We start from the raw sequence: 16067 nt of genomic DNA, 5'->3' as shown, positions 1-16067 counted from the left end.
ACAAGGTAGTTTATGGATTCTTGGGGATTGTCTAGAGGCCAACACTGGACATGTAATTTGTCTAGAGGCATACACTGGACTTGAAATGTATCTAAAGGCATAGAGACCTGATATTTTATAAAAAAATATAGTTTTTACCTTCCATTTTAAACTCCTGCCAAGTTTATGTTAACTGGGTCATGCCATGTTCAGTACTTTTGTTGTTAGAGTTTTGATGTAGCTTTAATAATTTTAGTCAAATCGCTATGATGTCAGCAGTGTGGCAGTTTATAGTGATGTACAGCACTGGGGCATCATACCACAGACATGTAGCATCATGTCACACCCAGTCACATTATTCAGACACCAGGCCAATAAAACCTAACACTAACCTCTTAATGCTGAGCACCATGTGAGGCAGATGCTAGTACCATTTTTAGAAGTCTATGGTATGACTCAGCTGGGATTTGAACCCGCTATCTCCCACATACAAGGCAGTTGATCTAACCACTTCAGCCACCAGAATGGCTGCATGGTAAGATGAAGGCCAATTCTTGAAGGTCAATTCCAAACCTAAGGCTAGAGTCCTATATTTGATTTTGAAAACATTTAATTTACTTAGGTCTTATGGGTCAATTTGCTGTCGATTTCCAAAAAGATATAATCACAGAACATCTCAACATAATTCTGAGATAATTATGCAAACAAAATTGGGGTTTTTTCTTTCTCTGACCCCATAAGGTAAGTTCTTGACAGTATGAAATGCAAGAAAATGGGCTTATAACATTTTTTCAGAAATGCAATATACCTACCATTAGGATTTAAAGTATTGAAATCCTATGAAAAACCCCATAAAAGATACCATATTGTTTATGAGAAGTTTATCATGATATAAGGAACATAGCCATCTAGAAGGAATCATCAGTCAAGAACATGAATTGAATAAACACTGATATTTATGACTGGTTGAATGCTAATGATGAGATACTGGATACTGAAAATAGAATTAATCCTCTTCCTCATGATACCTATAACTAATCCATCAACAAAGTATGTTTTGGGATTATTCAAGTAATTTGGAGGATAACTAGCCATAACATGATACTATACAATACCTGCTTTATACAAAGTCATGTTCACAGAAGAAACAATGCAGGATACAATTTCCCTCCAAAGCACTTTACTATTAACATCAATTATGTTCTGTCACGGGGGGGGGGGGGGGGTTAGAAATATGATAATATGACATTGCTTGTGTGAGTGTGTGTGTGTGTGTGTATATATATATATATATATATATAGCTATCAAAACTCAGAGCCTATGTCAAAGATAATTTCAAAACTGGCAAACAAGAGGAACAATAAACAACAAAAACCACAAAATTAGAAACTTTTCATGACTTTACTGGGACTAAAGGCATTGTTCAAAAGTGTATCTGTTTGCTTTTCTTTATGATTATATGTAATACACATTTGTATTTTGTACTTGACCATGTCCAAAATTAAGTTCACTGTGTACCTGACTAGGGACATTGATTTTATAAACAACATAATACATAGCTAATATCTTTCTGTGAGTATAGATCATTAAATATTAGGATCTTTACCAATGGAAGTAAACATGATGATCTTAATCAAAGTCTAGGACACTGGAGTTCCCCCATGGAAAAACCTAGTGTATCTGATGTTTGCCACATTCTTTATTATAATTTTAGTAACAGACCTTATCTTGTTGACAAATTAAAATGTTCTAGAAATGAATCTTTGACGCTCATCCCAGTTCTATTTTTGTGTCTTATCTTTTTATATACTGTTGTTTACTTGAGAAATTACACATTCTTACCTTAACATCCTGAAGCAGAATCAGCCTTATTGTTGTGTTAAGTTTTCATTTGTGTGGAATTATTTATCAAAATTATAATTTATTGGAAATGCAAAATGCTCATCAATAATAATCTGGGACAGAAACTTTAATTGGGAATTATAGTGAATTCAGACAAGGACATTTACAGATTAAATCATTGTGATATGTCATATGACTGTTAGTATATCATCAGACTCCAGGCCATTGGTACATTACCATATTCAAGATTATAGGCACATCAATACATGCAAGATTGGAATTTATTTGGAATACTACTTGAATTCAGTTGGAACTTCATAAATTTTGACTTGTAATAAAACTTATAGGACTATTTGGAATTTAATTCACAGTACAGAAAAGTTCTTTCTAAATTTTCACCATGTATTCATGGTAAATTTGCTGAATTTTACATACTTATTGGTTTTCGCTCTTTTCTGTTACTTCATTTGAGACCACAGAGTTGCAACAACATATTGACACAAAAACTGATAACAACATTGCAAGCTCATCCAACTCTTTGACCAGGTAATAGACAGCTTATATACACCAAACAAACAATGAACACAATACTTAAGACAAATTTTGCACACCTACATGTTCAATCACACAGGTGGAATTAACCACAAGATATAAAAATAAAAAGTTGTGCAACAATAACAAACAAGTGGGTGATTGTGTCTATCACACAGGAAACCAATACCTTTTAATCTAATTCCTGCTTGTGAAGAAAAGTTGGAAACACAGCATGATGTCAAATTAATGCTACCTACAGAATCTGCGCAAGAAATTATATCTGATTGAGATATGCATGGAGATTCTAACTGAAAGATGTCAAGAGAATGGTATGACATTATAATGGACAATAACATTAATAATATAATGAAATAAATTAATTCCGTTATTAAGGTAAAAATATTCTTGCAAAACATGTGTATGGGCCAAAAAATCTTATGACTACAATGGGAAGGTAACATTTCTTAATTTAAGCCAACCTCCCAATTAGTTTTCTATGTAGTATTCAGTATTGTTCTTTATCTGAATGTTCTATGTCAGTGCACACCAGGTTTGATTCATTCTGTAGCATTCTAAGGAACTAGTTAATTGTAATGGTTAGCAACTTTCACAAATGACTTTGTGGCAAATGTGACTCTTGTGATTTTTCAAATACTTTCTGAAATAAAAGGTTTTGACAACATAATGAGTGGCACAAAGCTTGCATATCCACAGATAAATTGCATTTTTGGATCCAAGCTTCTGAATGATCATCAAACTTTAGTTGTCAAACTTCAAAGAATTCAGTTTCTGGCATATATCTGCAAATTTGGCAATGCTTTTCTCTGCAGCAGTATGTGTCTGAACTGTGGTATTGTTTGAAGTTACCCTGGCACATGCAAGATGGTCCTTGAGGTTTTTAGATCTATGGTACACAACCATAGGAACTTCTTGAAATATGACATTCTTATTATATATGTGTTTATCTTCTTAAAACAAAAGATCGAAGCTGGCATTGACATAAATCATCTTACTATCTCATGTGACTTGCTTATCATAAGAACAATGCTAATTAATTACTGGGTTATGTGGATGCATAATATGGTAACTCACACAGTAAGAATGTCCAAGGTACTAACATACAGGGCAGAATGCACACAGATTTGTCTGATTCAGATACAAATCACACATCAAAATCCTATAGTACATATCAAAGGGAATCCCTGGAAAATGTTGGGGTATAGGGTTCATTATACAAGATAATATGCAAGTACGTAAAAATCAGTTAACTAACCACATAAATTATGCAAAAATTCACATAATCAAAAAAGTTAAAAACATGTTCACATGTATATATTAACATGGTAAAAACCCTTTTCATTATTCAGCAGCAATTATTGGCCAGTTAATTATTAGCCATCAAACATACTACTTAACATGGTTATGTGACTTGTCATTCAAATCGAACTGTATCTGCATTACTGACTCACTGTGACAAGAGTCATTATTACATTTTCTGATAATAAAATTAATAATAATAATAAAGACTTATTAGAGAAGGTAACTCAATTATTTACAGAACTAATCTACCTTGAGGCCTTCTAGCTGTTATGTACAATATATACAGTATATACAACATGATGTGAAGAATCTGGCTTGACACTAAATAATTAATTTTAAAATTCAAATTATCAAGCTGGAACACATGCACAGGCATCTTTGAATACATAAACATATATAAAATATAAAATATCATCCTGCATTGAAAAATTCAACTATGAAAATGATGCAAAATTATAGAAAAGCAGGCTGTATTTTTTGTACTAGAACTGTTCAATTTTCTAAAGATTTCATCCATTTAAGAGATTGATTATGAAAAGATGAAATGCTAGGAGCCTGCCTTATGTCACTGGGAATTTTGTTCCATACACAGTGGACCAGCATATTGAAAACTTTTTTTTTAACAATTCCTTCTTTGGCCTTGGTATAATGTAATTTTTACTTCTTATGGTCCTTATATTTGGAGTACCATCTTTGGTGAAAGATATTGCTTAGATAAACAGGAACGGCTTTTCTGGATACTTTATACATCAATTTGGCCTTTCTTAGAAATATTCTTTTATGTATATTATTCATTGCATCCAGGAAATTGTCTATACATTGATCTAGAATTAAATGGCAAGCCCTCTTCTGGAGTCTTAAAAGTATTGTTATGTTTCAATTAGAGGTATTAACCCAAATTACATTACAGTAGTCCAGATATGGCTGAATATAACTTTTATAAAAGGTGACCCTATACCTAAAAGGAATGTACGTTTTGATTTTCCTCAGTAGCCAAAGATAAGAATTAACCTTTTTTAAAACATGTTTAATGTGAATAGACCAAGTAAGATTGTTATCTATGAATACACCAAATAGAACCTGGAGTTTGTCGCTATCCTGTCTTGCTCGTTTTTGTTGTGTTGTAACCAGAAGGGCTTTAATATTTTCTGTATTTATGATCATACTGTTTTCCTTGCACCATACTTGAAGTCTATTGAGAGCATCTTGTAAGTTATTTTCCAGTACTGTTTTGGTTTAACTCATCTCAGACAGTGTAGTATCATCTGCATAGAGGTCAGTGGAAGAAACTGAAGTTCCAATCTTAAGAGGTAAATCATCGATAAATAGAATGAGTAACAGAGGTTCAAGGATAGAGCCATTTATCAATCAAAGATACAAGTGCAGTTTCACAGGAGTGATTCTGGCAAAAGCCAGACTGATTATCATGAATAAGATTATAAGTATTCAAATAGCTGAGAAAAGACTCATGTACATGTTTTTCTAGTAATTTGGAAAGACAAGGAAGGATAGAGATGTGTCTATAGTTATTTACATGATCTTTTGTTCCTGCTTTATGCAATGGTATAACCATGGCAGTTTTCCATGTTTGTGGCAATTTATTAGACCTAATACTTTCATTGCAAATGAAAGCTATACTCTCTACAATTGCATGTGCAGCTACCTTTAGTAGCTTTGGTCCAATCATATCAAGTCCTGTAGCTTTACAATCATCCATTTTTTTAAAATATATTTCAACACAACTTCTGGACTCACTTCTGGAATTTCAAACTTTACTTTTTGGTAGTCTTTTAGCACAAAAATGTTTGAGTTCCAGATGATCAGAAGAAGTTCTGGGGTCTTTAAGTTTTTCAGAAATTTGAACAAAAAAGTTGTTAAAAATATTTGAGATGTCAGTTGGATTATGAGTATAAATGCCCTTATGACTGAGGGATAAAATTCAGTTTTACTCTTATATTTGCCTGCATAAAACCCTGTAAACACTTTCCAGATAAATTTCGGGTTATTTTGGTTTTCATCCAGCACTTTTTTGTAGTGTGCTTGTTTGGCATGATGTATCATTTTATTAACTTTATTCCTCAAATCTCTATATTACGATTGATTTCCTACTGATTTTAATTGATCACTCTTTATCCTGTGTGTTTTTAAAGGGGCATGTTTGTTCACTATACTGATGAACAGATCTGCCCAAGTATCTAAAATATCATCAATATCTTCAAAGATTTGTACTGTATTCCATGGAATCTGTTTCAGATCTTCTAAGAATTTAACAGTATCAAAGTTCTGAAAAGATCTATAAGTAATGGATTTATGGGTATTGTTTTTTGTTGATTTGCCATTGAGATCACTAAAACATACTTAATTTACAACATGATAAAAGATACATGTGAAGATTGTCTCAGTTCTTGAATTACTGAGGTAAATTCATCAATGCCATAGAGTTTCAGCCCATTCCAGATTCTGGCCATTGCATTTTTTCAGTCCAGACAAATTTAAGAAATTAATTTTCATATTTTAGTGGACAAGAAAACTTTAAAAAAATGCTGGTAACTGATTCAAGGCATATAATGTTGAAAAACTGAATATTTATTGCAGAAATTTATAAATTAATGATCCTATTGATTACCTTAATGTATGTGTTTAAATTTCTTCACAAAAGCAAGAACCTGGAAAAGGTATTTGCAACAGTTTTTTTCAGTTATGCAGCTTTATGATCTAAAGTACATTTGAATATGGCCATCTACCCACATTTACTCAAATTAAATATTAATTGTCCTTCTAAAATTGTATATTATTGTTTAACAAAAAGTCTAAATCAATCCTGATTTTTTAACACTCTGCAACTTAAGTATCAAGAAACTTCCAGTCAAAACACTGTTGATCACTATGGATTTTTTACAAAGATGGTCAGGTACTAAACTGGGTCAAGAAAAGAGTATGTCTGGTCCAACCATCACAACACTGGCAAATGTGTTATCAACACACACAGCTTTTGTGACATCAGAGCATGCAACATTCAATCTGCTTTGCATTGAAACACACCATTAGGTTACCCTTGTTCAAAAATGTCCCAGGCTTTGCTAACGTGGGTATGTGAGAAAGCATGCCAGTAGCTTCTCGTGGGTTGGTGGTTCTTCCTGGGGTTTTCCTGGGTTCATCCACAGGAGTCTGATGTTATGTCAATAAAGTATGGCGAAATCACCTTATCGGTAATATAAATTATATTACTGATAAGGTGATTTCAGGTTGTCAGAGATTTCGTCATACTTTATTGATAAAATGTCAGACTCCTGTGAGTTCTTCCTACACCAGTTATACTGGCAGCCATGTATAGCCTATCCTGTGCTTAAAAATGGCGTTAAACCCAGCAACAACAATAAAAATGTCCACAAATTTTAACATTGAGTTTTGCCGTATTTTGTGATTGTCAGAGTGTTTAAATAATAACCTTCCAAAGGAATATGAATGTATGATGATCCATGTAAAGCGAATAATCGCCATTTAAAGGTATGTGTAATGAAATTCTAAAAAACAAAAACACGACACCGGTTACTGAAATAATAGGTTCGAAACACATAAAATCGTAATAGCTCAATACCACATAACCCACGATATCATAGGAACCTACCATACATGACCTGCACGACTTTTACTATAGAAGGAGCCACAGGGTCCCACTTATCCATTTCTTTGGTGAGAAAAGCTCTCTCTCCCTCTTTCACTCTTACAAAGTAATTATTTTTCAATACTTTACTCAATCCCAGCACACTAAGGGAATTTAACAGATGCACTTGCTTCTAACTATCTTAGTCCAGAACTTTAAGTTATATCAGATACCTTATCAACCTAATAAGTCGTAGCAGAGCTTCAAGTGAAACTTTGGGCTTGCTATAAAACGAAACAAACGTGCTGATTTCGAAACTCACCTCATCTGAACCACTCCTGTAAATAAAATAAATAATTCCTGTGATCCATATGCCGCAGATAATAAGCAGCAAGCGATGTTTTCGGCGTAGCATTTGGGATCATCTGTTTCCACCTGCCAACATGTACAAGTACTGACCTTGTCTGCTACTGCGAACATCCAAGTTTTATGTATAAACTATCGAAGCCGAGAACCAGACAGGCTTGATGCCACATCCTCTGTTTGTTTAGAGATTATCAATAAAACTGAGAACCCGTCAAGCTTTATGCCATAGCCCGAATAAATCCAGCCTGATGAGGTATATTATTAAACAAATCCCAATACAAGCACCGGACAAAGCACCGGATTCTCATTGGCTCGTTCGCAGGATGTTGACTGGCAAAGCCGCTTATGTACTTTAAAGAAAGAAATTGTCAAATATTGAATTTTTTCGTTTAACCATATTCAATTAAAGCGTTGCAGAAGTCAGAAACAATGGAAAACCGGGACGCTAGATTTTTGAGGGCTTTGGAGAAGAAGGTACAGTAGTATTTCTTGTTATCAATAACATTATATAATTGTTAGGATAAAACACTGTTTTAAACAGTTATAATTTTTAGTATAAGATGGTTAAAGAAAACAAGCTACAAGTTTATTTTTTGATCTGTACATAATGCCATATAAACGATTTAAATGACTATTTTGTTTTCCTTCTTGCTTAACTTATTTCTTGTGTATTTATGCTTGTCAAGGAGCATTAAAGGTATCTGACCAATGTACTGTTATTCCAGTTTTTTTTCCAGATAGCTTGCCGAGGGACATGGGCTCGAATCGTTGCTTAAAATTGATCTGTCATGCACATACTATATAATAACTACAAGGGAGGACACTTCTCTCCTTTCGCGCGCGACCCATTAATGAATAAACGCAGTTATTTCAAGCCACATTTCTCGTAGCGTAATACATTTGGTACCAATGTTTAGCTCAGGCATTCGACTATGTATCGCTATCAAAAGTTTGACTTAATATCGTACCTTTAACGAATGCCAAATCATTTTCCCGCCTTTGTAGTTATTATATAGTACATGTATGACAGGTCAATTTTAAACAATGATACGAGCCCCTGTGGCCCAAGGGACAAGTCACAAGTTCATAGGAAAATATTAATGGTCTCTTCACAGATCCCCACAGAACACTGCTGTGCCTTGTATAACACAGGTTTAGGCATAAGATGACATTGGTTGAATTTGTTTATATTAAATTGCCGTGTAACTGATGCATCATTTTCTTGGCAAATCCAAGTCTTAAAATCATTGACATAGCTAGGATATTTGTGCACCGATGCAAATCGTACTGATGGGCCCCTTCCTTATCTATAGCTTAAAATAATATTTCATGGTCCCCTGGATTTTCATACTCTTGTTTTATAGTATAGTATAAGTCACTTAAGTCATGTAGACATTCAACACTGATTATTTCAGAAATGGGTGTCATTTTATAGAATTTGATTACATATCTTTAAGTGGCAAGTGTTCACTTCATTTGGATTTTTGTACACCCACGTTTCTTTGGAAGATTATAATTTAGACACCACTAGAAGTTCATGTAGCAAAATCAATGTTTTATTACATAGACATTTTTGGACGAAATGAAGCTGAGGGTGTGATCCAATACAATCCTGATTGAATGTTGCATGCTAGTATGTCACAGTGAATGCTGCACATATTCAAATTCTTACTGCTCTGTATTGTGATGATTCCACTCAAAGTGCTTTTTTCTTCATCCAAATTTTAGTACATGACCACAATCGTAAAAAAAGAACTAATAGAGATAAAACATTTTCATCAGGAATGTTTCTTGGTGACACTTAAGATGCAGATCATTCTAAAATCAGGATTGAAAAGACTGGTTAAAGAAAGGTAGTGTTAAATTTTTAAAGAACAATTTATATTTAATTTAAAATTATTTTTATTTTATATTTTTAAATAGCAGAAAGATGTATGCTAATAATGTGCCTTTTATTTTTGCAGGCTAAGATTTGGATGGAAAATTCAGATGATGAGCCAAGCTTTGTGATGTTGTATTTGCCAAAGCCAAACAAGACAAGGCCAGTACCACAAATTAAATTTTTTGGTAAGTGGTTATGTTAGGATTGTATTTAATCTCATATATTTAGTGGTCTAATATATGTCGGTCAGTTAAATCATCTTTTAGTTTATAAGAGTGTCATACTTGGCATATTTGTTATTCTTTATTATGAGCTTCCATCTTATTGAAGAGTCATAAAGTTTAGCATCTAAATGCTATAAAATTTCTAAATAAATTTGAGTATCCCCATCCCACAAAAAAGGCATGCACACAAGTATGGATGTATTAAATTTAATATGTGGTTTAGAGTGAAAATACAAATAAGTTATATTTATTGTAAGTTTTAATGTTTATATTGTAGTTTCTACAGCTTACATATTTTGTACACTATGTTAATAGTAACAGCACTTCTAATTTTCATAGAGGGTAAGCCATTTCATCAAGACTATTCATCCTTAGAGTGATGATAATACACAGAAAGTGTACATGATATTCATTTTTTGTGTTGAGACATTGTACGAAAACAATCTAAGCATTATATTGTATGAAAAGGAAAAAATTACACGTGTTCGAGGAATACTTACTTTTTAAATTATTTATGCTTACATAGGAACAATTTTGTTGGAAATAACACAAATTATATTAAACTGATTTTCATTTTTACTTATCAAAGGTATATCTTGGGTGAAAAATACCATCATATATATCAAACAAATATCCTATAGCCTAGTGGATAGATGGACTTACAGGAACACATGGCTTACATCCCTATTTAAACAAGTATATTGTTGTTAGCACGTGATTTAACTTGTTTTTATTGTATTAAAAATGATTTAAGTTTTAAAGTACAGAATTAAAATCTTTGACATTTCTTACACTGCCAATTGCACTTAAAAATAAGAGAAAATAACTTATCACTATTTACTGAGTGTAAGGTGAAATGATCTTAAATAATTATGACACTTTCATTGAGTCAAGTCTGCATATGCTTGAAATTTGGAACAGTTGAAGGATTTTTGTACCACAAAAGACAAGCATTGTGTATTTTTTGGAACTGACCTTTTTTTCGTTTTCATTTTCATTATAGTGTTTCATCCTTGTGAGCCGGACACATACACAATGGATGATCTCCGTATCCTTGCAAGCTGTCTGGTGAGAGAAGAAGGTAGGTTGTAGAATGAAATTTTTAAGTAATCCATGAAAATTTTGCTTGATACAAATGTTTTGAATTTTTTCATCGATTTGATTCAGGTACATTGGTTAATTGTCCATATTATTACTGGCATTGTATTTTGTTAGGTATCTTTTAATGGTAGACATGTTTTAATGGTACATTATATCACTTTAAATCACGTGCTAATTGGCATGTAGTAGGAATTAATACAACTGGAAAATAATAATTAATAATTATTGATAATGAGCAGCATTGGTGTAATCAGATATTGCTACTTTATTGAAATTTTGTTTGATAAAGCTTCAGCCTGTATATGATGGTATTTTAAAAAATTGTTGTGCACACAGACACGTATATACACACCCACACAAACACATAGTTGAAGGCAGGGTGACACCACTGCTTGGTTAAGAAACACCGGGCTGCCACCAATGGAAGACAAGGTGAAACCACTGTTTGGTTAATAGGTTAATAGTGACATGGCCATTGACCACAGAAGACACCCGACTGCTGATTATAACATTTCTGTAGGCAATTTGCAGGGTGGATTCCATACTACAAATTTACCTCCACCCACCCACCCATCCCTGATATCAACTGAGCAATACCAATAGTTGTACTTGTTGTTATTGTTCATGTTTTGGTGGTTTTAGCCATTTTTCATGTTATGAGATGTTATACTTGATATAACAAACCAAATTAACCATATTGAAACAGGATACCATGACAGCCATAAAATTTCATTGAACACAAAAAGTTACAGAATGTGGAGTTAAAAAGAGTTTCTCCACAATCACAGTCAATCAGTAAATAGAATGCTTCTCCATAATTTTTATGGCCTTTATTGGACCAATCAGAATCACATAAAGTGATATGTTCATATGTTATAATATAAAAAATATGAAACTGTACATATTACAGGAAATCTATACTGACTATGTGGTAACAAAACACAATAGAAGTTTTAAAATTATTTTTATCAGGTTAAAGTATGCATGCCATTAAAAAGAGATTACTCCTGTACATTTATGAATCTTTTGAACACTTAAGCAAATATATAACAGTATAGCAAACAAACATTAAAATTTGCTCTTATTAACCAATTATAATTGATTATTAGTTGGTTATGTCGAATCGATTATTGTTTGAAAATCTGACCCATTATTGTCACTAAGACACACACATGTCATAGCAAGAATGAAAACAGTTATATACATAATTACGAAATAAAGCAAATGATTTTTTGGTTCCAGAATTTCTGTTGCTACAGTTTGCGCATTATCATTTTGTTTCATGAGCCTTCTCTCAAACCGTTACAACTGATTCTTTCATTGTAGTAAATAATATTATAGACTTTCACTCAGCAACAGTATTTTGTTCCATATATTTAAAATCTTTTATTATTATTTATCAGAGAAATCATGTAATTTTCTCACAGCTATTATTTTCTTTCAATACTAGTTTCTTTCAAGCATGGAGTCAGTCGAGATTTTTGGGGGATTTCCATTTATAGTGGTGGCCCGATAATGTGAAATTCCAGTCCCCTCATGAGAGATGAAAAGGTATTTGTATTTAATATGCAGTAATTGTTTGGTACCTTTTGCAATGCATGAATGTAAGTGCAGAAAGGCTACCACCTGTTTTTCTCAGTTTTGTTATAGTCTAGAGTATCTGACTGCCTATTAGCTGTTACTACTTACGACTCAAACGGCTATATCTCTGATTTCAATTAAACTTTTTAAGATGATAGTAATATTGTTGAAGTTCAATAATCAGTGAAATATATGATCTATATTAGATGATTTTACATCACATTGTTTTAATAGGTTAACATAGATGAGTCCACAATTTCGATCTGATTTTGACCCAAAAATGTGTCTGTATTTATTTATATGGCTGTGATGATATTTGGATTTGTTCTGTTGACCCACAGTCAGGTTCAAATCTCTGTAGAGTACCAATTAAAAAATCTCTAATGTGTATGATAATATCATGTATTTATTTTATAAAACATCTGCTTGTATTATCCTGCATTGCTCTGTAAAATCAAATGATAACAATTTCAATTCTCTTTGGCACATAAACCTGATGATAACATTCTGCAGTCCTCCCTGGTATCCCATGACCTTGCATCAGATCACCTCAGGATTATATGCCATCTTGACGTATCAGTCTCTAACCCTCCACCTTTATCTGCTACTAAGAGAAACCTCCGTATGATAAATAGAACCAAACTAATGCACGACATCCAAGCTAACCTAACAACTTGCTTACCTCCTACCACAGAGCAACTTGATAACTTTCTGCATTCATTACTTGACAAACATGCCCCAGCTACCAAGTGCAGAGTATCAATTCAAAAGTGTTCTCCATGGTATAGCAGTGTTAGGGACCAGCTTTGCACTGCTAAAGGGACTGCCATAAAGCTGAGAGGCTCTGGCTTTCCACCAGACTCACTATTCATAAGCAAATCTATGAAGTCACTAAGAAGAATGTCACAAATATAGTCCATGCAGCAAAATCAGCCCACCACACTGCTAAGATCATGGAAAATTCCAGCTGCGAAGAACTCTTCAAGATTACTAACAAGTTAATGTCAAGGAACAAATAAACACCACTTACAACTACCTTCTCTCCAGTCCACCTTCCAGACATGTTTGCAAATTTCTTCCGTGACAAAGAACAAACCATTAGAGATAAGCTTGACACCACAATTTCAATTGACTCGTCGTCACCATACAGTTGGGATACAGAATTTGAGTAGCAACCATTAGCAGCATTTGAACCTGTCTCTATGGATTTCGTACGTACAGTCGTGATGAAGAGTGCACCAAAGTATTGTGAACTTGATCCAGTTCCAACATCGCTGCTGCTTGAGTGCTTAGATCCAGTATTGCCTTCACTAACTGATGTTATTAATACCTCTCTCTCATCTGTGGAATTCCCATCATTTTTCAAAACTGCCATTGTAAAGCCTCTGCTGAAGAAACCAACACTAGACCATAACGATTTAAAGAACTTCCACCCAGTTTCTAATCTCCCATTCATTTAAAGAATCTTAGAAAAGTTTGTTCTATCCCAGCTTGTATCTCATCAAAATTCAAAGAGTCTTTTCAGCAATGTACAATCTGCATATCGCCCTTGCCACAGTACTGAAGCTACTCTTCTAAAAGTAGTTAATGACGTTCTCTGTGCGTTGGATAGCGGAACGATTAGTCCTCACCCTCCTTGATTTGTCTGCAGCATTTGACACAATAGACCATGATATATTACTTCACCGTCTCCAGCATGTATTTGGCATTCATGATACAACCTTACTGTGGTTAAAGTCCTACTTGGTCAACAGGACACAAATTGTATCTGCAAATGGAATACACTCCAGCCCAGTTGATCTATGTTGTGGTGTTCCACAGGGGTCTGTTCTTGGACCTGTTCTCTTCATTCTGTACACTCAGTCGCTCTCAAGTGTCATAGATCATCATCGAGTGTCTCACCAATTGTACGCTGATGACACCCAAATATACCAATCTAGCCACCCAACTGAAGTTGATGCTACCATCCAAGGTGTAGAGAGGTGCATTTCTGATGTGAAAGCATGGATGACTTGTAACAAGCTGCAGATGAATGATGATAAAACTGAGGCCATTCTGATCACAACACAAAGACTTTCTCATTCACATTCTTTACCTAAAACAATAAATATCAGCAACACCAACATTAAATTCATGCAGTCAGTACGAAACCTAGTTGTTACTCTGGACAGTACTCTCACATTGCACCAACATGTCATGAACATATGCAAGGCTGCATATCTTGAGCTGAGACGCATCAGCTCAATTTGCAAATATCTTTCAGTTGATGCCACTAAAACACTTGTGTGTTCATTAGTACTTTCAAGACTGGACTATTGTAACTCAGTTCTGTCTGGTTCATTTCAATATCTGCTCCAGAAACTTCAAAAAGTTCCAAACACAGCTGCTCGGATCATACTTAGAGTACCACGATCAGAGCACACCTCCCCGTGGTTCTGTACCCTACACTGGCTATCCATTCGATCCAGAATCAAACACAGAATTTGTTTTCTGTGCTACATTTCGCTGTCAGACTCTAGTCCAACATACCTATCTGACCTCACTCATGTGTACACACCAGCAAGATACTTACGCTCCTCTTCTGACAATTGTATACTCATTATTCCCACTATGAAAACAAAGTCATATGGACAGCGTTCTTTTGCATACCAGGGCCCAGCAATGTGGAATGAATTGCCCACTGAACTTAGAAAAAAAGGCACAGTGATCACATTCAAGAGGGCTCTCAAAACTCACTTATTTCGACTGCAAGAACAAACTTAAAGACCTAATAATGTTTCCTACCTGAAATATTCTCAGCTAGTTTTTTTACTTTTTAATGTTTTTCTAATTTCATGTTGTTTGTTTTTGTAATAATATTATTATGTTTTTTATCTTACAGAAGTTATAAAGTGCTTAAAGATTAGGCGCTATACATAGTCCTCATTATTATTATTAATATGTGTACTCTCTCTCTGCATCTCTCTCTCACTCTCTCTTTCTCTATATATACACACACACATAATATATATATATATATATAGATATATATATATATATATATATATATATATATATATATATATATATATATATATATCAGAGAGAGAGAGTCAAACCTTACTACAGCAGACACACATTGACCATTGAATGCAGGTTTTGCTATATAAAAAAAACTTTAGGTGCATGACAAATGCATGCACTATAAACTGAATAGCATTTGCATTATTATTAGTAGTAGTAACAGTATCATTATTATTATTTTGTATGCATTATTTTTAACATTAATATTATGCTATCAAAAGACCAGTATTTGGTGTAGCTATTTAGCAAAACTAACAAAGTAATAACAGATAAAGTTAAACACAAGATTACTGTATGCTCACTCCAATCCCTAATGTATTTTACATCATCACTGATTCTCCTATCATTGTCACATCTGTCAAAGTTTTGATTAATTATTAGCAGTTCCTTTAACTTGCATCCAAAGCATAACCTGTGATTGGGAAACATGAGACTTTTTGTTAAGCCAGCTACTGTAATTAGGCATGAAAATATGTGTTAATACTTAAAAAGTTGATGGCTGAAGCAGTTGCTCAAACTCACTAAGATCAAAGACAGTCAGCTTTAATGAGAGACCTTTGATGATTCGAC

At 33.7% G+C, this 16067-nt stretch overlaps 1 protein-coding gene across 1 annotated transcript in view; it reads right to left on the bottom strand.

The window, feature by feature from the left end:
• The window catches only part of LOC149808340 (polypeptide N-acetylgalactosaminyltransferase-like), a 126630-nt gene extending 118777 nt beyond the window's left edge, over window positions 1-7853 (bottom strand). Inside the window, exon 1 of the mRNA XM_089975896.1 lies at window positions 7603-7853. Within this exon, the coding sequence (XP_089832022.1) occupies window positions 7603-7695 (93 nt within the window). The 5' untranslated portion in view covers window positions 7696-7853. The remainder of the gene's footprint in view (window positions 1-7602) is intronic.
• Window positions 7854-16067: the final 8214 nt, after the last annotated feature.

The sequence above is a fragment of the Sinohyriopsis cumingii genome, chromosome 1, assembly GCF_028554795.1.
Source record: "Sinohyriopsis cumingii isolate HCF-2022 chromosome 1, ASM2855479v2, whole genome shotgun sequence".
Taxonomy (NCBI): Eukaryota; Metazoa; Mollusca; class Bivalvia; order Unionida; family Unionidae; genus Sinohyriopsis; species Sinohyriopsis cumingii.
Note: the sequence above shows the minus strand (reverse complement) of the source record. Positions and strands in the feature narration are given on the sequence as shown.